The 22,961-nt window shown below is 45.0% G+C and overlaps 1 protein-coding gene and 1 long non-coding RNA gene across 3 annotated transcripts in view; both read right to left on the bottom strand.

The window, feature by feature from the left end:
* Positions 1-1,196: 1,196 nt before the first annotated feature.
* Positions 1,197-4,077, bottom strand: LOC308573619. Its single transcript, XR_014002144.1, has 2 exons — positions 3,716-4,077; positions 1,197-3,679 (listed from the first exon to the last, which is right to left on the bottom strand). It is a non-coding gene; the product is annotated as an uncharacterized lncRNA (long non-coding RNA).
* A 2,439-nt stretch (positions 4,078-6,516) lies between these two features.
* The window catches only part of GRIN2A (glutamate ionotropic receptor NMDA type subunit 2A), a 246,992-nt gene continuing 230,547 nt past the window's right edge, over positions 6,517-22,961 (bottom strand). Inside the window, exons 13-15 of one of the 2 annotated variants that reach the window (XM_081169380.1) lie at positions 16,595-16,833; positions 12,185-13,631; positions 6,517-10,536 (exon numbers count right to left, since the gene is read on the bottom strand). In XM_081169380.1, the coding sequence (XP_081025506.1) occupies positions 10,466-10,536; positions 12,185-13,631; positions 16,595-16,833 (1,757 nt within the window). In that variant the 3' untranslated portion in view covers positions 6,517-10,465. The other variant, XM_081169379.1, reaches the window with a different exon arrangement.

The following is a 22,961-nucleotide window of genomic DNA, read 5'->3' as shown; positions in this document are numbered from 1 at the left end:
AGGGGAAGGAAGCGCCTCACTAACAGCTGCCTTGTTTTCCCTCAGCATGAGAAAAGGCAATGTAGACCAACGGTGTTATCGGCCAAGATCATCATACAATTTCGGTGGTCCCTTGAAATTGGCTGCCCTGCTCTCTCTCGTGCGAGAAGCAATATATGGCTGCGTATTGCCGGGTCAAAATTGTTATTGTGGTGTGATTTCAAAACCGATTTTGGCCAATACCTTGAAAAACCACAGAGCTAAAACAGACCATAAAATTCATGGTATAGTTGTACCTTGGTTCTCGAATGGAATCTGTTCTGGAAGTCCGTTCGACTTCCAAAATCCAAGGCACAGCTTCCGATTGACTGCAGGAGGTTCCTGCACTCAATCGGAAGCCACGCTGGATTTTTGGCTTCCCAAAAACGTTCGCAAACCAGAACACTCACTTCCAGGTTTGCAGCGTTCGGGAGCCAAAATGTTCGAGTCACAAGGCATTCAAGAACCAAGGTATGACTGTATTGCCATGCAATAATGACCAAAAAAAAGAAAGAAAAACAGAGTTGGGGGGAGGCAAGGCATGGGGCTGCAGACCCCCTGGGTGCATTCTGCAGACCCCTAACTGGGAACCACTGGTTTATTCTGCTTCCTGACATTTTCTCTTATTTTCCGTGTTATATTTGAGCTTTCACACAATCTAAAAGCCACTTCTTGGGAGTCTAGTGGACTCTAGTGGAAATTCAGTACTAGATATGCTAATTGCTTTTTTTAAAAAAAACCCAACAACCCCACTTTGCAATCTCATTAGCCCAGAAAATGTGGGAGCAAAGTGACAAAATTTGGGGGTCTGTACTGGTTCTTTCCTGCTGTTTCCATGGGTGTGGGGAGACAGAAGCACACACGTGCGGAAATGTTGAGGGCATAGCAATGTTGTCCATTGACACTGGTTGTTGTGTCACATCACACCCACCAGTACGAATGAAATTTAGCACAATATGGTGGCATATCAGTCAAAAAGCCACAGTTCCATGATACAAGCTACTGTGGCGTGAAAGGAACATTAGGATATGAGACAGAGGCACCAGCATTATAATAGGAAAAATTAAGGCAATATTCCCCACATCTGGTTGCACCCAAAGAACACATTTTGAAAATCACTATACTAATGAACAGAGGGAAGCAAAATGACAGAGGTTTTCTTTTTTCCCATTTTCATATCAATTGGCAGAAATTATCTTTATTAGAAAAATGAAATTTTCATGTATTTACATTTTGTACATCTTGTTATACTTGGCACATGTGTTTTCTCTCACAGGTATATACATTTCAATATACGCAAACAATCACGTCTTCCCCGCTCTCTTCCTATCTTCCATCTCTCTCTCTTTCTCTCTCTCTCTCTCTTTCTCTCTCTCTCTTTCTCTCTTTCTTTTCCCCCTCCTACATATTTAACAAAAATGAAAAATACAATACACCTTGAAGACAACCGTGTTCATTATATACTCTCCCCACCCCCATTTTCTATCATCAAAAGTTTGAAGCAAACATTTGTGGGTTTTTGTTTTGTTTTTTTGTAGATATGTCTGAAAAATATTATTTATACAGTATTAGCACTTAAGTCATGCATTTGGATTTAAATATGCTGGAGGGGTAAACGACTGTTTAGACAGAACAGGTCAACAGAGAAACAAACAAACAAATGGGAAAAAAAGATTCCTGGATCACAAATTACTTGCATCCCACTGTGTTATCAGGACATCATGTCCAACTACCAGTTTTAAAGAAGTCTCTAAGAGTGTGTACGGACGTAACTTGTGTATTTGGTGACTCTTGAGTGTGTATGTGCATGTCTTAAAATTGTTGAGCTTGGTTTTTCAATTATTCAAAACCTAGAGTGTTCTCGATGAACATCCCAGTGCTCCATTTCCGATGGTGAGTTCACACAATACAGGTTCGGTTACTTGACAAAGTCAGCGCTGGGTTTTGACTTCCATTGGTGAACCCCCATCACAAATGGACAGCTGCGTTCAGAACCTCCATTATCAACTTGCTCTGCTCAACAGAGATCTATTAAGGGCCTCTTCATACATTAAGATTTATAATATATATATGGGGGGGGGGGGTTGACACCCACGGCTGCAATCCTATCACCACAGGGAGGGAATCTAAAGGGGCCTAGGATAAACCATGTCAGAGCCCTTCTCCTTGCTACTGTGGCCATAAGATGTTGGGGCCAAGGAGACCAAATCTGAGGTGATTTGGGGGAATCAGGAAAAAGCACAGAACTGAGAGATCCACAACCTTCTCAACACCCCGGGGGGGGGGACCCAAACTAGGCGTATAGGGCAGCCAAGGAGTTGGCCTAAATCTTTCTCACAGGAGGAAAATGAGGGGTGCAGAGAAAAACCATAGGAGCACAAAAGCACTTCTCTGACCTCACTTCTGCCCTGCCAATTAAAGTCTGGAAAAGCTTTGGGTATGGTGATTAATCCACCTTCAGATCTACACCATGACAGTGAAGGCTAAGCTCTGTTTTAAAAGTTACAGCTCCATGGGGTGGGAGGAACTGTGATGTGAATGAGGCAAACAGGTGCTTGAAAAGTCGGATCTCAGGCAGGAACGCTCACGGGGAGAAAAAGATTTACAGAAGCTGCCGCTGTATAACCTCCCTCCACAAAAGCCCCATATCCATACACAAAGCTGACAGCTATTAATGTCCTGTTGTCTTATCTCCAAAACAAAACAAAAAATGCAATCACTCTTGAAAATACAATGCATCATAACTGCATCCAACACTGTATGTATACATCACAGTTGTGACATAGCCACACTTAATTCTCATCTGCACTTTCCAGGCATGGTCCATGCTTTCAAGCTCCATGAGTGAGCACCCTTTATTTGCTCTGGAGATTTCCCCATGAAAACCTGCTCTTTAAAGTTCAATTGGAGCAAACAGCACTGGGTGGAAAACCCAAATTGCTGTTTGCTCCAATTGAGCGCTAAAGAGCATGTCTTCATAGGGAAAGCACACTTGGATAAGTCTTTGCAGGGAAAGAGTGTTTGGGCATGGAGCTTTAAAATGGAAAGAGTGGGGGGAAGCTAACTGAGATAAGCCCTCAGTGCAGTAGGTATTGTAAGAAAGCTTAAACCACGGCAACCCGAGTGGGTCCTATTATGCATGTTGGAGGAAGCCATCTTATTAATAAATGTGTAAATTCAGCAGAACACATCCTGGAAGACCCGTTTAGAGCCACAAGGAGATGACCTGATGTCAATGCTCTGTGCATTAAGAGCATAAATTGTAATCACATATGGTATGATACGTTGGCGTCTGAATGTATAACTCGCAAGAAAGTACAAAATGGGGGAGCTGACCTGCAGCTCTTCGTGTTTCATTTCCTCATTGCACTGTGCAACTTGCACTTGCAATTTGGCAAGCACCAGCTTCTGTGTACAGTCATGATGACTTGTATTTTGATCTTTTTTATTGAAATAAAATCAAGCTTTTAACGCATTTGCGCATGTCTGAGAAGCAATGCATTTTTATTGGAAGACCTTGTATGCAAATAGATTTATGTTAATCTTATCTGGGGAGGGGCCCTCCCCTTTTTCCATTTTTTGTGTCCATATTTACAGTGCAATCTACAGGTGTCTGCACTAGATCTGGACAAAACAGTCAACTTCAGTTTCTCTTTCTTTCCTATCTTAAATTCAGTTCACCCCATTTTAAAATAACTCATCTGCATTTTTAGTGCACAGCTCTCCTCCTGTGTGTGATTTGGCATGCATTTTTGCCTAAAAGGTTCCTGCCTACCCCAGTAATCTTTAGGGGGATCCTGATTCTCTGGGGGAAATCCAGCCGTAAATGCTGCTCACTTCAGTGGCGTTAATGCCAAAGAAACCCATGGTAGATTGTGTCCAAAGAAATATTGGCAGCAATGTCATTGCAGAGCGTCCTGAAGGTTCTAGAGACTTGATCTAGGCATACTTGCATGCTTTCAGCTCTATGCCCTGCCCTGATCTCCCTCCTTTCCTCTTTCGGATGAAAACTGAGCCAAATCTCTCCCATCCCAACTATCATCAAGCTATAGCCAATGCTTATACAGTGGTGCCTCGCAAGACGAAAAGAATCTGCTCTGTGATTCTCTTCGTCTAGCGGTTTTTTCGTCTTGCGAAGCAAGCCCATTGAAGGATTAGCGGATTAGCGCTATTAGCAGCTTTTAGCGGCTTTTAGCGGCTTATCTGCTGATTGGATCAGCTGATAAGTGGCTTAGCAGCTTAGAAAAAGGGGGGGAAGGGAAAAAACCAGAAGGAACTCGCAAGACATTGTCGTCTTGCGAAGCAAGCCCATAGGAAATTCGTTTTGCGAAGCACCTCCAAAACGGAAAACTCTTTCGTCTAGCGAGTTTTCCGTCTTGCGAGGCATTCGTCTTGCGGGGCACCACTGTACTGGCCACAACCACATTAGCTGAGCTGGAGGTGCAATTCTGCCTCCCATTTTTGTTGGGGTTTCTGCAGGAGATCAAATTAGTGGGCTTTGTGCTCGTTGGATAGTATAAAAGGTGGGCACTATTAGCAATTTTGCTTTGCCCATGGAACAGTCAAGAGTAAAGCATGGTTGATTTATCTGGATCTAACTACTGAATGAATTCTTTGGCTTACAGGCATATAAGTTCTGCATCGAATTGCTAGAGCATGTGAGCTTCTGGGATCAAAACAGGCACAAACTGGTACAACATCCTGGCAAAATATGACACCCAACATCATCATTGGTTTGGGAATCGTCTCTTGACTGGTCACCATCCGACGGGGTGAAAAACCACATTAGGGGTATGAGCTTTCGTGTGCATGCACACTTCTTCAGATTCTTCAGGTATCTGAAAAAGTGTGCATGCACACGAAAGCTCATACCAAGAACTAACTTAGTTGGTCTTTAAGGTGCTACAGGAAGGAATTTTTTTATTTTGACTATGGCAGACCAACACGGCTACCTATCTGTAACTGAACACATTAGGGGTGTTCACACATTACATTGGAACCTTGTACCTGTGTATTCAAAGAATGCAGCTATACACTCATGCCATTATTCACATGTAATGTTCAGCAAGCATACACAACAGTTGTGCATCCCAAATCCACAAGTGAGCACTTTTTCATGCAAACACCTGTGTATGGTGTAATGTGTGAACACACCTATTCAGGTTTTGTACATTAGAGAAGAACTGGTTTCTGGGATGTGCATGTTCTTTTCAAGACAATGGCATCTCACCAACAAGAAGCATTGGGAAGAGTAGGAAAGTAACTTGTGAAGTTAGACCTCTAGTTGGAGGTGATCCACTCACCTCCACCAGATCCTCACCACCCACAGCATCTAAGCACAGCCCTTATGGAAGGACTACCTGTTCATCCATATGGGAGATTTTAGGAATCGTGGCCAACAGTCATAAGCACAACCCAAAACTCCTGCACCATATTTGATATCTCCCCCATCCCCACATTAGGTTTGGCTGTCCACATTGAATGGTTTTTATTCTAGAGCACCAAACATCCATATGGGCCAGACTGCTACTTAAAAATCAGGCTGGCGTTTCCAGTGCAAAATGCAGACTAAGAATCACACTTTTAAAAGCTCATCTGGATACCCATTTTTCTATATATATATATATATATTAAAAAAGCTGTAAACACTCGTATTTAAAACTGCAGTAAGGTTCCATATCAAAATCTACAGTTTCGCATAGTGCAATTTCCTTATTTCAGCCGCATATATATATAATAAATGTTAAATAAATAGCAGCACAGAGTTGCCTTCTGGAGGCCTGGTTTTCTTATGAAGCCATGGGTGTAGTTTGCTACAACCTACAGAAGGCCAAGTTTCCATTAGAGTTGATCAACTCTAGTTGACCAACCCACTTTGGAGAAGATGCCTGCATGTCTATTACCTGCTGCTTTTGCCTAGGCAAGCAAGACCAGCCAATGGTGGAAACAAATGAGAAACGGCTTATTTCAAGAGGGAAACCTCAACAGTTGAGGGCGGTGGGTAGATGTGGGGCAGTGACCAGCAATGGTTGGTCCACTTTTCTCTCCTCCCAAAGAAGAGACCATTCTGAACAGTGATGGATGCAACTCTGACTACCAGCACCTGAGGGTTCCAACCCATGTTTCAGAAAGAGCACATGAACCATCACCTCCTATGCTTTTGGCCGAAAGCGACTCCTATTTAAAATGTGAAATCAGCTTCAGTACAAGAAGCAAGGATCTCAACAGCAACAGGTTTCCTCTGCTCTCAAGCGACATCATAACCTGCTTTTGAAATGCTTCCTGTGTTCAAATGTGCTTTGACTTGCAGTGCCCCACCTGCTTACCCCTAAGCACACGGCCAGGTATCGCAGTTTAATTGAATTGCAGACCAGCTTTCCCAGATGCTATTCAATTGCATCATCACTGACCATCAGCCATGCTGGCTGGGGCTGATGGGAATTGTAGTCTCAAGTATCTAGAGAGCATCAGGTTGGAGAAAGCAATTGTAGGTGCATATTGTGGGGTTGGGGTGATTTCAGAATAAATGCCTTGACAGTCACTGCCTTGGAAATATGGGAACTGCCAGATAGCATTCGGAGTGGGAGAAAAGTGTCCAATTTTCTCCTTGATAAGCAGGTTTCCTGAGGAAAGAAGTTCTCAAACTAAGGTCCAGAGACCACCAGTGGTCCATGGCATGCCCCCATTAAATATTCCTGTTGCTTTTTTATTGCTTCTTTTATTTCATATTTTAATTGCATTGCAAGCTGCAGTCTGTGGAATGCAGACTGCAACACAATCCAACACCATGAGAAATAAAAGGAATAAAAATATATATAGTTAACAATCACGCAGCGCTGAGCACAGCCCACTGCAATTGCTACAACAAGCAGAAAAATCATTACAACCCTCTGCAATTTCCAAGTGGTCAGTGGTGGGGAGGATTTGAGAACCCCACTGCCCTAGAATAACAGGTATTCTTCTAAAGCAACATTTTATACATGCTTACTTGGGAAGAAACCTACAGAAGTAAGTCATGCTTATGTTCCAGTAAGCATAAATGGGACAGGGCCATACTTGTCCTCATTTTCTACACTTTTAAACTGAAGCTTTGTAACATTTTAAAGCAGCAATGGGGAAGCCGAGGCTCTCCAGCACTTGCTAGGCTACAACTTCCTTCATCCTTGACAGCTGGCTATGGCTGATGGGAGCTTTAGTCCAGGAACACAGGTATCTCAGCCCTGTTCTAATGAAAGAACTTGCAAAGTACTTCCCTGCACATTCCACAATCAAGAGAGTCCAACCTTCTTTTCTTCCCAGGTTGGACAGCAACATTGTCTACATCAAGTTTTCTCCACCTGGTGACCCCTAGATGGTTTGGACTACAACTCCCATCAGTTGATGGGACTTGTGATCGCAAACAAGTGGAGGTTGCCACATTGGGCAAAGCTGGTCTAAGTATTACATTTGACACTCAGCAGGGCCATTTAATTTTAACTACCATCCGTCTCCACCCCATGTTGCGGCAGGATCATTAAACAGATGCTAAAACATATTAATTCAGGTCTGTGTTTCCCTTCTCTCCTTGGTTTGTTTTTTTTCCTTAAAGTGACATGTATCCACATAGTGCACATTTTTTCATCATGGCATTGTGTGTGTATATATATCTATATATATGTTTGTGTGTGTGTGTGTGTGAAGTAACTCAGAAACCAAACCTGGAGTGTGTCCCTATTTCCTCCTCCCTACTCCAGTCTTATTTGACATGAGCACTGGGAGGTTGTTATCTCCCTAGCGTGTTCTGTAGCTACCTAATTTACACATGTCATGTGCATATATTGAGTATTTAAGATGGATCGGATTAAAGAAGTAAAAAAATAACAATGTTCCAACATACATACAAACATACATACATACACGGGAGTTCTAGAAGGAAAGCAAGTCACTACTGAGAAATGCTACACTTCCAGACTACAGTCAGACAATTTGGTACTGCATTCCAGGTTGAGTCCATTCGACATATATGGCTGTTGGTGTCGTACATTAACAACTGCAGTTAACATTAACATACGGTTAATCAGAATGGGACCACTACTGGGTTGTAAACAAATGAGCAACGGTTATATTGGTGCCAGTGTTGTTGGGTTCTCTTTTTTTCTTTTTCTTTTTTCTTTTTGAACAATGTGAAGGAACAAGGCGAAGAGAGATACTATACAGCCCTGAGTTATCATCACCAACAAGGAAGAGACACATACTTGTGTACACATTTAGGTTTCAAGTTAGATTATGAGGTCTACAGCTTTACAGATGTAAGCTCCATACACCAAGACTTAGAAATATCTATGTTTCCAGCTGCGGAGATCTTCCAGCTGAGAAGTTGGACTGTGGAGTTTTCTACAAACCAATTTCATTACAAAACGAGTGTCTATGAAAGAGAATGAAAGCATTTGGACACCAACAGAAACCATCGTCTTACAAGTGCAATGAGTTGGGCCTATGTTTTTTTTTTCCCCCTTCCCCTTCCCCGCATTATTATATATATATATTTGGCTTCACTCCCCAAATTGGTCTCTCCAGAATCTCATCCCTGGACCTTATGGTGGATTTAGACAACGCAAGGCTGTTCTTGAAAAACACACAGATGCACCCTTGCAGTGATTGAGGGCCCCAGGCTGCAGCTGAAACTTCAACACACAACTTGATGCATATGTAGCATGTTCCCATGATACGAAGAGCACCCCTAGGGTGTGTGTTTTTCATCTGATCTTCATGGTTGTTTCTTACAAACATGATGGGTGATATTCATTAGTCATACTTAAGAACAGACCTATTTAAATCAATGGATTCAAGTAGCTCTACTTCAAGCATGACTTAGCTGGAGATCCCCCAATGGATATAAAATAATACCCAGCTCAGATTTCAGTAGGTCAAGTTTGGGCATGGCAGTTGGATATCATCTGATGGATATAAGATGGTGCCCAACTCAAGAATATGATTGTGTGTATGTTTCCCACAAACTGCCTGCGCTGCATTCGTAATGTCTGAATCCACCCTAAGCTGTCCCATAAGCAACGAGACTCCTTCAAGACTAAAGTGTTTGTTTGTTTGTTTGTTTGTTTGTTTGTTTGTTTTACAAATGTCAACAGTAAAGTGCTATCCTTTGAGGTCTGCTTTCCTTATGCAGCAATATCAATATTTTCATGGAATTTACGCTGGAGCAGAATTGTGTGGGTTGTTAACTAGATGGGCACAATCTCCCAGGAACTTCTCCTCCTGTGTCTGGGGCCACCAGGCACATTACTGTGACCAGAAAGAGGCCATTTAAAGTCTCTCCATGTGGTGGCTGTCTCCTGGTGGCAAGTTAATATTGTGCAGAGGCCCGCCAATCTCAGGTGGGGACACCTTTTGCTCACATCTCCACGTGTTGCCATGGAACGGTTCTGAAACATCCTCAAAACAGGCTTACCAGCCCTACTGTCTAGGCCAGGGTTTCCCCACTCGGGTCTCCAGCTGTTTTTGGACTACAACTCCCATCATCCCTAGCTAGCAGGACCGGTGGTCAGGAATGATGGAAACTGTAGTCCAAAAAGCAGCTAAAGACCCATTTGGGGGAACCCTGCTCTAGGCTCAGCCCTGGCACAGAGAAATGTCACAGTCGAACCTTTCCCCAGCACTCATCTCCACACCAGGAAAAGAATGGAGCACCTGCTAAACGCCTGGGAAAGGTAGGCGGGTGCAGGGCCTGTAAGAGAAGGAGGCAACCCTGTGTTGAGAATGGGGGCCATAACATCCTAGGGTCCCTTCGAACCCGGCAGTTCTATGATTCTATGTGAACCTGACCCCCAAGGACCATTAAAAAGAATGGGAGTTGTCCAAGGACATTGGACTTGGACTTTTGTGCTTGTTCAGTGTAGGAAGCAGCCAAGCAACTCTACCTTGGGAAAGATCAGGAGCTCAAACATCTGACATGTATTGTCCCCCACTGGTACACCCACCGGGACTGTTAGGGGAGACAAGACAGCTCAGCATGTGAGGCCGCTTGGTTCCCCAGACAGGTTGGAGTAGCTGGAACTCTTGCGAGCATAGACCTCAGTGCCCCTCTTCAGACTGGCAGAGAATCAAAGTCACCCTAAGGTCAGCCCCTTGGATAGCTCGGAGGTTGGAAGTTAAGAAGTCTCCAGGTTTGGTTAAGCCATAGAAATGCCAGGAGACTGTGTGGTCTTGTCTTCCTGTTCCTCGCCCAGCCTCCCAGCTCTCCCCAGACTTCGTCCCGGGTAAGGTCACGCCCACCACAGCCCAGCCTGGCCTCGGCAGGGACTAGCGTGGTCTGTCTGTTCAGTCTTAGATGGGGAGACGGGGAAAGAAGCTCCCTGCCTTTCCTGGGAGAGGTTCCCACCCCTTCCTGGTTGCGCCACCACATCGCCCAGCTTGGAGCTGCTATCTGAACGTGTGGGACCTCTATTAGCAATTATGAAACTTCCATTCCTTTCAATGGGGCTTGGCGGAGGAGAAGTCCTCTGTGGATTGCAGCCTTGGTCTCTGTAAGACAGACAAAGATGAACACAATATTGTTTCCATTCATGGGCCCTGAGGATGTATATATATATATTTATATATATGTATATATAGATAGATATATAGATATATATAGATATATAGATATAGATAGATATATAATTATTTTTTGCTTTTGTTTGACTGTGTTTAAAAACAAAGATGAAACTAAATCGTATAGATATAGCTATATATATATATATATATAATTTTTCATTTTGTCTGTTTCTTAAAAAAAAGACTAACTCTAATCTCTTTGACAAGTCTTACCTTTGTCAGTGTACAAATGCATTCTTAACATTTTTTTTCTTTGTTCTGTGTCAAAGTACATGCATACCATATTGCTTATTCTCTACTAAAAAATAAACGTCTGGGAGGACATAAATACGCCAGGTGGGAAGTACGAGAAGGACTCAAGTCTGATGGACAAGGGGAAAAAGAACCATCCTAATATAAAAAATAACATAGTTGCCAACATATCCCAGCAGGATTCCAAAATGGACAGACCAGAAATAGTGCCCGTTTCTGCCCGGGCTTGAACTGATCCCTAAGGGTGTATTTACACTGCAAGGCAGAAAGTGGGTTGATGGTTTCTCCCTCTTCCTAGGGGATGGTAGCCTTCCAAACAGAGCTGTGGGTTGCTAATATGGGCCACATGCCCACTATGTAGGTAATTCGCTATAATACCATTTGAACAGTCACAGTGTCACCCCTTAAGGATTCTGGGAACTGTAGTTTGTTATTGGCGCCGTGAGTTGTTTGGAGGTCCCTCGTCCCTTCAGAGAGCTACAATCGCCAGAGTGGTTTAACAGTCATCTCTCTTCCCAGGGAACAATCGTAGCTCTGCCATGGGGGTAGAGGGGGTTTTGTAACAACTCCCAGCACCCTTAACAGACTACAGTTCCCAGGATTCTTTTGGGGGAGCCATGGCTGTTCAAAGTGGTGAAATAGTGCTTTAAATGTCTGGTGTGGGTGTAACCATGGGATCTGAGGCACTATCACCAAACTGCGTTTTCCCAGGATGCTCTGGGGAAAGACACTGCAGTCAAATAAAACAATATATGTTTGTAGTATAGATATGCCCTTAGAGGGATGGGGGTTTTTTCTATCGTTCTTCCTACTCCCTCTTCCCTTTCCTTTTTTCTTTTTGGTTCAACAGGTGAGATCAATCAATGGAAGGCATCGCAGACCCTCAGTTCCCGGAGGACTGCTAAGGAGCACCCCTTTTGGCTCTCGGATGCTGGCAACTATGTTTTTCCCTCTAGATAAAAATGTGAATGGAAAAAAAGCTAAACATCTGATTCAATGCTAGGCATCTTCTTATACACGCGTCTATTGCTGCAGGAATTTAAAACTCTTGGAGCTGAGTACACGCTATTCTTATTTGCAACATAAGGCATCCCATGCTCCGAAATGTACATGTCGTTGTGGACCCGGCCGTCTCTGGAACAGTACGAGGCGGTCGATTTTATCGACGACCTTGAGTAACTATCATTTCTCGCTTTTGTGGGCAAGGAGTGTTTATAAAGGTCCGCGGGGCTCCGCCCCAGAACCAAGTGCTGGTCGTCGTAATAAGAGTGCAGAAAAGGGTTCTCCGCGGAACGGTCGGAATACAGGGACTTGATCCTCTTACCGTCGTCCAAGGTGCGTGTGAAAAGCGGAGCCTTGTTGCTCAAGAGTTTGCTTTGGGGGGCGTTAAACAGGTTTGCATAAGGGCTGCCTTCCAGAAACTTCTCTTTGTCTTTCAGGCTGATGCTCCGGGCCGGCCTCCCGACGTCCACTTCCCTGGGCTTGTTGTCCAGGAGGTTGTCGAAAGAGTGTTGCCGGCTGATCCTCAGCCTGCTTTTCTTGGGGGGCTGGGTTTTGTTGTTCTGGACCCAGTCGTGCCGGTACACCTCTTCCTCCCGCTGGGCCGAGTTGCCGGTGTCCTGCAACATCTGGTCTTCGTCGATGTCGTACAGGTTCCCCATCCGCACGCAGGCATCGCACTTGTAGGGCGAGCGGCTCAAATGGTGTCCGGCGTAGCTGGGCAGGCTGGAAAGGCAGCTCCTGCAGTGGGTAGCGTTCTGCCTGTAGTGGTCGTTGGCTTCGCCGAAGGTGGCGTTCTTATCTTTCGTGCCATAGTGCTTCGGGTACAGCTTGTACTGGTCGCTGCTTGGAAGACTTTCCTCGTTTGGCAAAGGAGTCCTGTTACTCTGCTCCGACTTCCGGTAGTTGTCGTTGTGGTCCTGATAAACGTCGGAGAACTCCATTGTCTCCGGGAGGATAATGTTCTCGATATACTGGGGCGTGTCCAGGTGAAACCCGCGCTCTTTATCTGCATCTATAATGTAAATTTTATCCCGAGGCAGAGACTTGTTTTTCAGATATGTCAGCTCGACTTCGCTACAGTCCTTCGGGTATTTCGCCACAGGCCGTTTTTTAACATTGTCCTTTGACTTGTGGTGCTTGTTGTTGTTTTCAGGCTCCATGTGGCAGGTGGCCCGGCTCGAGGTATCTGAAACGTCTGAGCGGATGATCTCTTCGGGGAGGTACCTTGGGCCTTTCAACGAATGCTGACGGTTCTCGTCAGAATCGTTTTCTCGCTGGAGAGAGCCCTGCCGCAGAGATTCTTGGCGCAACGATTCGACCGATTTCCTCCACAGCTGTCTCGGGCGCGAGTTCCCTTTGGCTTCTGCCGCAACAGCGACTTCCACCGTGTTGGGATTGGATTCGTTCAGTGTGAGCGGGTGCTGCCCTTGGAAAACATAGTTGTTGAGGCTGTCCTTGTGGCGGTTGCCCATGAATGTCTGTAGGTCGCCTATGTTGTCGCTGAAAATGTTCTCCTTCGGGGGAAAGGGCCTATTGTTGTCGGAGAAGATCAGATTCCCCTTGTCCATCATCATGTCCATTATCAAGGACCCCCTGTGGATAAAATCGGCTGTTCTTTTGGGGGAGTTTATCCGGGAGGGGTTGATGTTGGTCATGTTTTTCGCCGACCGCAGGAGCTTCAACATATTCGTTTGAGAACTCGTCAGGGTGAAGTCGGGAGACTTTTTCTTTTCTTCTATGTGGACCCCATGGATGCAGCTGTAAATACCCTAAATGAGAAGCAACACAAAACAGATAAAGTTTCAAATCGTCAACCCTTCAAAGCAGGGGGTAGGGAGCCTCCAGCCTGTAGGTCAAATATGCGCTCCCCCCCCGGCTCTCTGTCCCTCCCTCGGGACTATCCTCATGCAAAGTCCTCCTTGAGTATTTTTTACTGGCTAGAATGTGTCCTTGCTTGCCTGGATAGATGACTGAGATGGAGATATGTGCCAGTGTATTCTTATTCTCCATGCATGGAGACACCTCTGGTTTTTGCGTGGCTGGAATGTAGCCTGCTACGCAAAAGTCCAGAATCCCTGGACCAGAATCATGGCTGGATGGCAGCCATGTTGGCTATCTCTGATGCAGTGGGAACTGGACTCCAATGACATCTGAAGGCCAACCACATTGGCTACCTCTGATCTAATGGGAAATGGAATCCAAAAACATCTGGAGGGCAACCACCGTGGCTGCTTCCTCACCCCAAACAGGGGGGAATTAATGGAAGATGGACATGTCAACAGCTGTTAGCCAGAACAGCCAAATGGAGTGTTTGTGTTCCAGAGGATTCTGAGTAGAGGAGATGCAGAGGAGAAGCCAATCCACCTTCCTGCCACCAGCTTCTGAACATCTGGCTGAAGCTATAAACAGACTGCTGGACTGGATGGATCTTGGCTGGATCCAGAAAACCATTTTTATGGACAGCAAAGCAATTTGGGTATGCCAGTGTAGGCTGCATACTAACAGGTCCTGCAAGCCAGAAAGTGTGCAGGGAGATTTGTGCGTTTGAGCCAGAATACAACCCTTTCGAGAAAACCCTAGTGTGGTTCCACCCTCCCGCACTCTCAATTGCGTGCTCTCTCTCTCTCTCTCTCTCTCTCTCTCTCTCTCTCGCACAGAATTAGATATGAGCTCAGTGGTTCCATCCAACTATTTTCTGAACATTTTTGGCAAACACAGAATCAGAGTCAATTAACTAATTAAAACACACACACACACACACACACACACACACACACACCACTGTAAATTGCCAGAGATTAAGGCTAAGCATGTTTACAGCTGTTTGTTTAAACAAATAACTTATTTGGTAATTAAAATTTCACTTTTGCTACTAGTTGCATTATTATTACTATTACATTTTTTTAAAAAATGGCTTCATCTCTTGTAGACAAATTACTTCATGCAGAAGGCTAATTGCACTTATTCAAGGAGAGCAATTAATGAGGGACATTGTGCCTGAGATGTTGTGCTTTGTCATTTAATGCTACAAAATATAAGCTCAGGCAGATTTAATGTTTTGAGTTACGAAAGTAAAGGGTGAGGGACAGAGGTCACACAACTCTGCACCATGTGTGCATGAAACTTTTGCATTACATCTTCTGTATGCTGATATATCTCTCCCCCCCCCCCCAAATGTGTTTCTAGTTCCCTTTCTGTCCTGAAATGGTTCAGGCTTTGCTCCTTCCCAGAGGCATAGGAAGGTCAGGTGCTACCCAGTGTGGAAAATTTCTTGTCACCGCACCCCCCCCCCAGCATTGATTGATTGATTATTTATTTATTTATTTATTTATTTATTTATTTATTTATTTATTTATTTATTTGCCTGCAAAAGGAGAAGGCAAGGCAAGGCCTAATCTACTCAGCCTAGTCTCATTTTATTCACATAGGCCGACTTTCCAGGGCCTGGGAAGCCCAGCGGAGGGTCAGGCAGTAGGGCGGTTCATAAAAAACATTTTTTTAAAAAAAGTTCCTGCTCCAAAGGTCTTATTTTACTAAACTAGGGATTATATAGCTATATCTGAAATTTCATGCATATCTTGACCCTGCTCCACTGAATTGAAATTTCAGCATTTGCAACATAGGGAAACGGCCAAGTAAACAGCTATTTTCATGGAGGAGGGTCAAGATATTTACTGATATGCATGACGTTTCAGATATAGCTACATAATCCCTATAGTCGTAAGATAAGACCTTTGGGGCAGGCATTTTTTTTAAAAAAAAGTTTTTATGAACTACCCTAGTAGGGCAGTAATTGTTCCTTGATAATTTGTCACCCCCCTCCATGGTGGCACCCGGGGCAACCCTCCCCCCGCTCCCCCTTCCAATGCCCCTGCTCCTTCCACGAAAACAGGAAGTTGCCTTATACTAAGTCTGATTATTGGTCTATGTACATCAGTATTGCCTACACTGGCTGTCAGAGTAGGGTTTCAGACAAGAGCCTCTCCCAGTCCTGCCTGAAGATGCTGGAGATGGAACCTGGGATCTTCTGCAAGCCAGGGAGAAGTTCTACCACTGAGTTTCAGCTCCGTCCCTTGGAAAGCGGAACAATCTCTTCTCAGGTACACTTCCTCATCGGCTGAATACCTGAGAGCTCTAGCTCCATTGCCGTTCTTTCACTGGACATAAGAAACAGAGAAGAGCTTGCTGGATCGGACCAGTGGCTCATATAGACCAGGTCTGTGTTCTCACAGGTGCTTATGGGAAGCCCAAAAGCAGGACCTGAGCACAGCAACCTTCTCCCCATCTGTGATTCCTAGCAGCTACCATTCCAAAGCACACTGGCACTGATGGTTGAGATAGAACACAGCCATCAAGGGGATGCTGAGAATAATTCAGACGATACCTTCTTGATGGCTCAGTTGGGAGGGCATGATACTCTTAACCCCAGGGTTGTGGGTTTGAGCCCCAAACTGGGCAAAATGAGTCCTGCATTGCTGGAAGTTGTATTCAGTTACCCTCGTGGTTCCTTCCAACTCTACAATTCTATGAACTATGACAGAGGAAGGATTCCTTCTTTGACAACACCAACTCTTTGGAACACCTTGGCCAGAAAGACCCACTAGATCACCTCCCTGTTCTCCTTCCATGAGCCATGGAAGACGTTCCTTCCTTTCTAATGCTCTTCCTGGTCTCTGATGTGGAGGCCTTACAGGTGAGCATAATACTAATTGAAACACACAGAGAAGCTTACCCTGCTGATGGAATAAAGCAGCCCTGGCCTGTCAGAGCAAACTCCAGTGAAGCAGAACCTCAGCTTCCAATAAAACAGGTGCTCCCAGATGAATGTGATGAGGCTGAGGGCCATGGCAGCAGCAAGCATGTAGAAGACACCTGCCATGTTGTCAATGTCCAGCTGGCTGCTCATGACCTCGTTCTTCTCGTTGTGGCAAATGCCTGTTAGCCACAGAGTTTCCAGTTCCTCCATTTCACCTGGAAAATAGGAGAACAAAATAATAATGAGGTCCTAATGGTTAGGGTATGGAAATCCAAGAAGATCTCGGGGGGGGGGACCAGTGAGATGTTTCTATGCTGCATGGGCATCAGGGCTCAGCCCTGCCCAGACCTGAAATCAAAGGTCTCAGAGAAGGAGCAAGGTCGCTACCGGCAGCTCTCCACAATGCCAGTGCCTCTGAAGAGGCATTGGAGATGGATATCGCTGTCCCATGAATTTAGGTTCTCATGCCAGCTGCCTGGGTTCCTGGCTGGTTCTCAGTTTCCCTCCCCACAATCTCCGTCAAGGCCACAGGGGCAGAGTAGACAACAAGACACACAGGAGTGTCAGGGCCACCTCAAGGACTGCCTCACCATGTACAAACTAGCCTGTGACTTCCATCAGAGACCTTTCTCCTTGTGCCCCATCTGAGGGAGATGTGAAGGGTGGCTACACAAGAACAGGTCTTTTCATTGGTGGCCCCCGATCTGTGGAATGTTCCCCTCACAGAGATGTGCCTGGCACCATCATCGACAGTCTGTAGGTACCAGACTAAGATCTTTTCATTCAGTCAGGCCTTGACTAATTAAGTTACTTCTCTTTTTTAATATTTTTTTATTTAAAATTTAAAATTTTCAGTTACGCATTTTCCACAGTTATACATTCCCCAGAATAAATCAATTGTCAACTTCCCTTCCTCCCTTTCCATGGTTCTTTTTAGTTTTCCATTATTGCTGCATATTCTATTCAAACATTCTCATTCCCCCCTTCATTTGCATATTACCACAACATAAAATTTTACTGTTGAATTTACACTAATCCTGCCACTGTTTTCACTTGTTCGCAATTATTTTCCAAATACACTGCAAGCATTGTCCATTTCCCTTAAGTTATTTCTAACAGCACTGAGTAGAACTCGTTTTTGATATATTATTAGATCAGCATTTCAGTCTTCATCGTTTTGTGTGGTTTTTCCTGTTTTTAAACTGCTTCTATTGATTGTGTTTTATCTTGCTAAGTCTCTTTGAGGTGTCTCTTTTTGGTGTAAATAAATAATATTCAACATGCCCATGAACTGCACATGAGGCTACTTGGGAGAATGGGGAAGCCTTGGAAACACCTCCCCAGAGTCTCATGGATCCATGAAAGGATGGAGCTTCCAGCTCGTACCTTCTTCTTTGGCGATCACTCATAGCTGAGTAAGATTGTCTTCCATAAACACGGTTTTGAAAATGTGCAACCCATAGCATTCGCAACCCAAGGTATGACTGTAGCTCCAAACTCCTGCCTTCTTGGACTTGGGAAAGGGACAATGTAATATGTTATGTCCTGTTCCTAAAAGCAATACGGTGCTAGAGGGGGAATGTCCATGAGAAATAAAATAAACTCACCAAGAACTTACTTCAGACATTCTGTAACTTCCTTCTTTGACGTTTGTGCTATGACTCTAGTTTTCATAAATGTTGGCGCCCATTCTAATTATTTTATGCTACTTTTATTTATTTTATTCCTTTTTAATATTCCTTTCAAAATTATTATCTTTATTCTTCTTCACATCTGTAAATGTATCCTATGTGCTTCTAGTCACAGTTTCCGAATGCTGGTCTTTGATCATTAATAATAAAGATCTGATTTGATTAAAAAAAAACCCCACCAAATCACACACTTCAGATTGGGGGAAATGAGAAACTGGAACAGAAAAAATTATTCAGTCCTATCTGTAGTATTGCTGCACAATATTGGTGATTCCTGCCCAGCGCTTCTGAGAGACAACTGTGAACATAACTCACTTCACTGGTATCTGCCTGTCCCTATTGATTTGTATTGGTGTGGAGCGGGTCAGAATGGAACTTCTTTCAGCCAAAATAAAAAAATTCCTTCCAGTAGCACCTTAAAGACCAACTAAGTTAGTTCTTGGTATGAGCTTTCGTGTGCATGCACACTTCTTCAGATACATCTGAAGAAGAAGTATGCATGCACACGAAATAACAGTCATACCTTGGGTTGTGAATGCTATGGGTTGCACATTTTCAAAACCGTGTTTATGGAAGACAATCTTACTCAGCTACGAGTGATCGCCAAAGAAGAAGATACGAGATATATCTGAAGAAGTGTGCATGCACACGAAAGCTCATACCAAGAACTAACTTAGTTGGTCTTTAAGGTGCTACTGGAAGGAATTTTTTTCTTTCAGCCAGTTTGCAATGCTAATAAGAGCGAGGAATAATTATGCAATAAAGCAACATTGTGCATATACCAAAGCCAGTACAGTATTCTCGGTTCCCCCCATCCCACCCCACCCCCAAAGAAACCCTGATGGCTTTTTGTTGCTGTTTCTGTATAGCTGTTAAGAACTGCTGAGATAAGAAGACGTCTCCTTTTGTTACAAAGCTGATGTAATTAGAGAAGGGAAAGTGGCTATTCAAGGCAGGACAAAGAGTAAATCTCTCATGGCTTGTGGGGTTGTTGGGGGGAGGCTTGTGGAGAGAGAAAATCACGATCCAGGAGAACTTTAAAAGAAATGGTTGAATAAGTCACTGCAAATCGCACCAGACTGATGCATTGCACATCACTCCCACCTAAATGCTTTCAGCTTCTGTGAATGCCGGAGGGCTTCCCATCTAAGGCGGTGAGGACTAAAGTTAAGAAGAGGAGACATCCTGAATGAAAGCAAAGTGGGGGTGGAGGGAGAGAGAAATGTCTTGCAGCTTTCTTAAAAAGAAATTAGCAAAATCATTAAGGATTCTCCCACCACCCACCCACCCACTTTCAAGGTGCCTTCTGGCCTTCGCGACTTTAAAAAAAATGTTTCTTTTGTGCTTCAAATTTTTCCTCTGCCACCATAATATTAAAAAAAGAAAAAAATTCTGGAAAGATGGCTGAGTCAATCAAGGGGTCCAACTTGGCCCACTAAGCCATTTCCCCCAGATCTTGCCCACCCACCATTTAACTGATGTCACTGGTGATGGCAGCTGATGGGCTGGAGGACAGGGTTTAATCCTGCATCGGCTGTGCAGCCCTGTTTCCAGTAAAGGGACAGGATCACACAGCCTTGTTGTTGTTTACTCGTTAAGTCGTGTCCGACTCTTCGTGACCCCATGGACCAGAGCATGCCAGGCACTCCTGTCTTCCACTGCCTCCCGCAGTTTGGTCAAATTCATGCTGGTAGCTTCAAGAACACTATCCAACCATCTCGTCCTCTGTCGTCCCCTTCTCCTTGTGCCCTCCATCTTTCCCAACATCAGGGTTTTTCCCAGACAGTCTTCTCTTCTCATGAGGTGGCCAAAGTATTGGAGCCTCAGCTTCAGGATCAGTCCTTCCAGTGAGCACTCAGGGCTGATTTCCTTAAGAACGGATAGGTTTGATCTTCTTGCAGTCCATGGGACTCTCAAGAGTCTCCTCCAGCACCATAATTCAAAAGCATCAATTCTTCGGGGATCAGCCTCTCACTTCCATACATATGGTCCAGCTCTCACTTCCATACATCACTACTGGGAAAACCATAGCTTTTACTATACTGACCTTTGTTGGCAAGGTGATGTCTCTGCTTTTTAAGATGCTGTCTAGGTTTGTCATTGCTTTTCTCCCAGCCTAGGCAGCAGTATTTCATCTGCAAGGCTCACCAGTGAACAGACGTCAGCAAGTTAGTCCACTGTGGGATGTAATGTGAGGATACCCAGAGCTTACGGGGTTAACAGCTGAAGGGAAATGATGTCCTGTCACTGGGGGGGTGTTCGCACCTTTGTTATGTGAACGTTTTTTACTTTCTGTTTTGGCTGTGACAGGAGAAGCATCATGCCTTCGCTATCTCCTGGTCGTTGTTTTGCTGCTGTACAATAAAGCTTCGTAGAATAGAAGCAGCTGGTGCATGGGGGTTTTACTGCATGGCTAAGATTCCTTCCACACAGGCACCGCTGGCAAGATACTCTGCTGTAGCCGGGAGAAGCAGGTTGGCACAATGGAAGTGGACTAGACGCCACAACAGTCCCGCTGTTCGCAGCCTTGACGGACTCTCAACGGAACATGTAATCCACTGGGAGCAGTCAAGTTCAACATTCCTTGTTTTGCTAGAGTGGTCATGCAGGGCGTGTTGGTTCAGTCAGCTGAACTTCCTGTTCCTCCTGGCCTGGAGCATCCTTTCTTGCATGTGACTGGTAGGTGGGCGTGACCTTTCCAGACCTGGTAAAAGACCAAGTCAAGCAGCCACTTCTTCCCTCTCTTCGATCTTCTTTTTTGAACTTCCTGATTCACCTGGACTGGACTGCTGGCTGCCAGCCAAGCAGTCTCCCAGGTTATCTCCCATATGGGGTAAACCTGTTTGTACATGTTTGTAACTTTAAGCCCAAAAGCCTGCCTTCAGGGATCACACTGTGCTGATCGTGAGGAAAAACTACTTTTTGTTACTTATGAATAAGACTGTTGTGTCTTCATTCTTTTAGGAGGACTCAAAGGAGTCTTGCCAGGAATAATAGGACATATCTCAATCTGGGCAAGCCAGATTGAATTGTTTGTTGCCTCACACGAGTTTGCAGCCAGCTTTGTGCTGCATAAAAGGGGGAATGCACTCTGCTATATAAAGAAACTTGCTAGCGCGAGTTAGGAAGGGTATTAAGAATCAATATAGCCTCTCCTGCCCTCCTCAACATTCCCACATCCACATGGTCACCCTAGAGTCAAATGAAGCAAACAAGAGCTTTCCAAATAATGCAATCACCCCACGCTGAGAGGCCATTTGAGGATGAAGAAGTTGACCGGCTTCAAAACAACAAGAAACCTCTCCTTGGAACAGAGATGACTGAGTAATAGCTATCAAGGCTATTTGCAAGCTAATAGCTATCTATAGTCTGCCATGACCCTGTTCTTCAAAGCTCAGTAGGCTTTGGATTGTTAAGCAGCACGTCTGATATTTCTCTCTCTCTCTCTCTCTCTCTCTCTCTCTCTCTCTCTCTCTCTCTCATATCATGCCAAGCAAAGCATAATTTCCCCCATATTCCCACCATTTCCCATTCCCCCGGCTACATCCCCTCTCTACTCCAAAGGAAACAGTGGGAACACTGCACTGGGAATGCTTTGCAGAAAAGGTTCAGACTGGTTGGGGGGGGGAGAGAAAGGATGATTTACGATGCCAATGGCTGCGATCCTCAGCACCACAGTTCACCCTCCAGGTAGGAAGAAGGCTCAGCCTCCAACGTTATCATAAATGACCTTTCTCCCATAGGAATGAATGGGCAGTTTGATGGGGCACTTGTTACAAAGAGGGCAGAATTGGAATCTCCCATCTGATGCCCGGTAGCCCAGCTTTTGTTGAGAGGACAGTATCTCGGCAGACTGGGTGGATGTGCTGTGCTCCTCAGGGTTCCATGGTGCAATATATAAGGCTTCTGTCAATTTCTCCAGTTTAGGAAGACTGGAGTAGGTGCTCAGAAGGTGCTGTTGCCCATAGGAGCTGAGGCCCATTGGGTAGAAGGCAGGGAGCCAAAGCAGGTGATGCCAGAGCCAATGGAAGGCGCTGCAAACTCCTCCTAGTTTTCTCCTCCTTCTGAATACAGTGGTGCCCCGCAAGACGAACGCCTCGCGAGACGAAAAACTTGCAAAACGAAAGGTTTTTTCGTTTTCGAGTTGCTTCGCAAGACGCATTTCCCTATGGGCTTGCTTCGCAAAATGAAGCTTGCCCTGCAAGCTCCGGGGACAGCGGGAAGCGCAGCGCGTCTTCCCCGCTGTCCCCGGACCTCTTTTGAAGCAAGGGAGAAGATCGCTTCTCCCCGTTGCCAGCCCCGCAATCTCCGGGGACAGAGGGGAAGGCGCGCGCACCTTCCCCTCTCTCCCCGGACCCCTTTTGAACCAAGGGGCGGCAAGGGGGAGAAGCGATCTTCTCCTCTCCGCCCCTTGCTTCAAAAGAGGGGACAGAGCGGCGCTTCCCCTCTGTGCCCGGACGGTCTCCATAGGAACGCATTGATTGATTTTCAATGCATTCCTATGGGAAACCATGCTTCGCAAGACGAAAAACTCGCAAGAAGAAAAAACTTGCGGAACGAATTAATTTCGTCTTGCGAGGCACCACTGTACTACAAGGGCAACATTGTTTTGACAAGCTTTTCCCCCTGGATGAAAAGATCTCTGCCTTAGT

The sequence above is a fragment of the Podarcis bocagei genome, assembly GCF_964188305.1.
Source record: "Podarcis bocagei genome assembly, chromosome: 14".
NCBI lineage: Eukaryota > Metazoa > Chordata > Lepidosauria > Squamata > Lacertidae > Podarcis > Podarcis bocagei.
The sequence above is the reverse complement of the archived record's forward strand: the minus strand, read 5'-3'. Positions and strand labels throughout refer to the sequence as shown.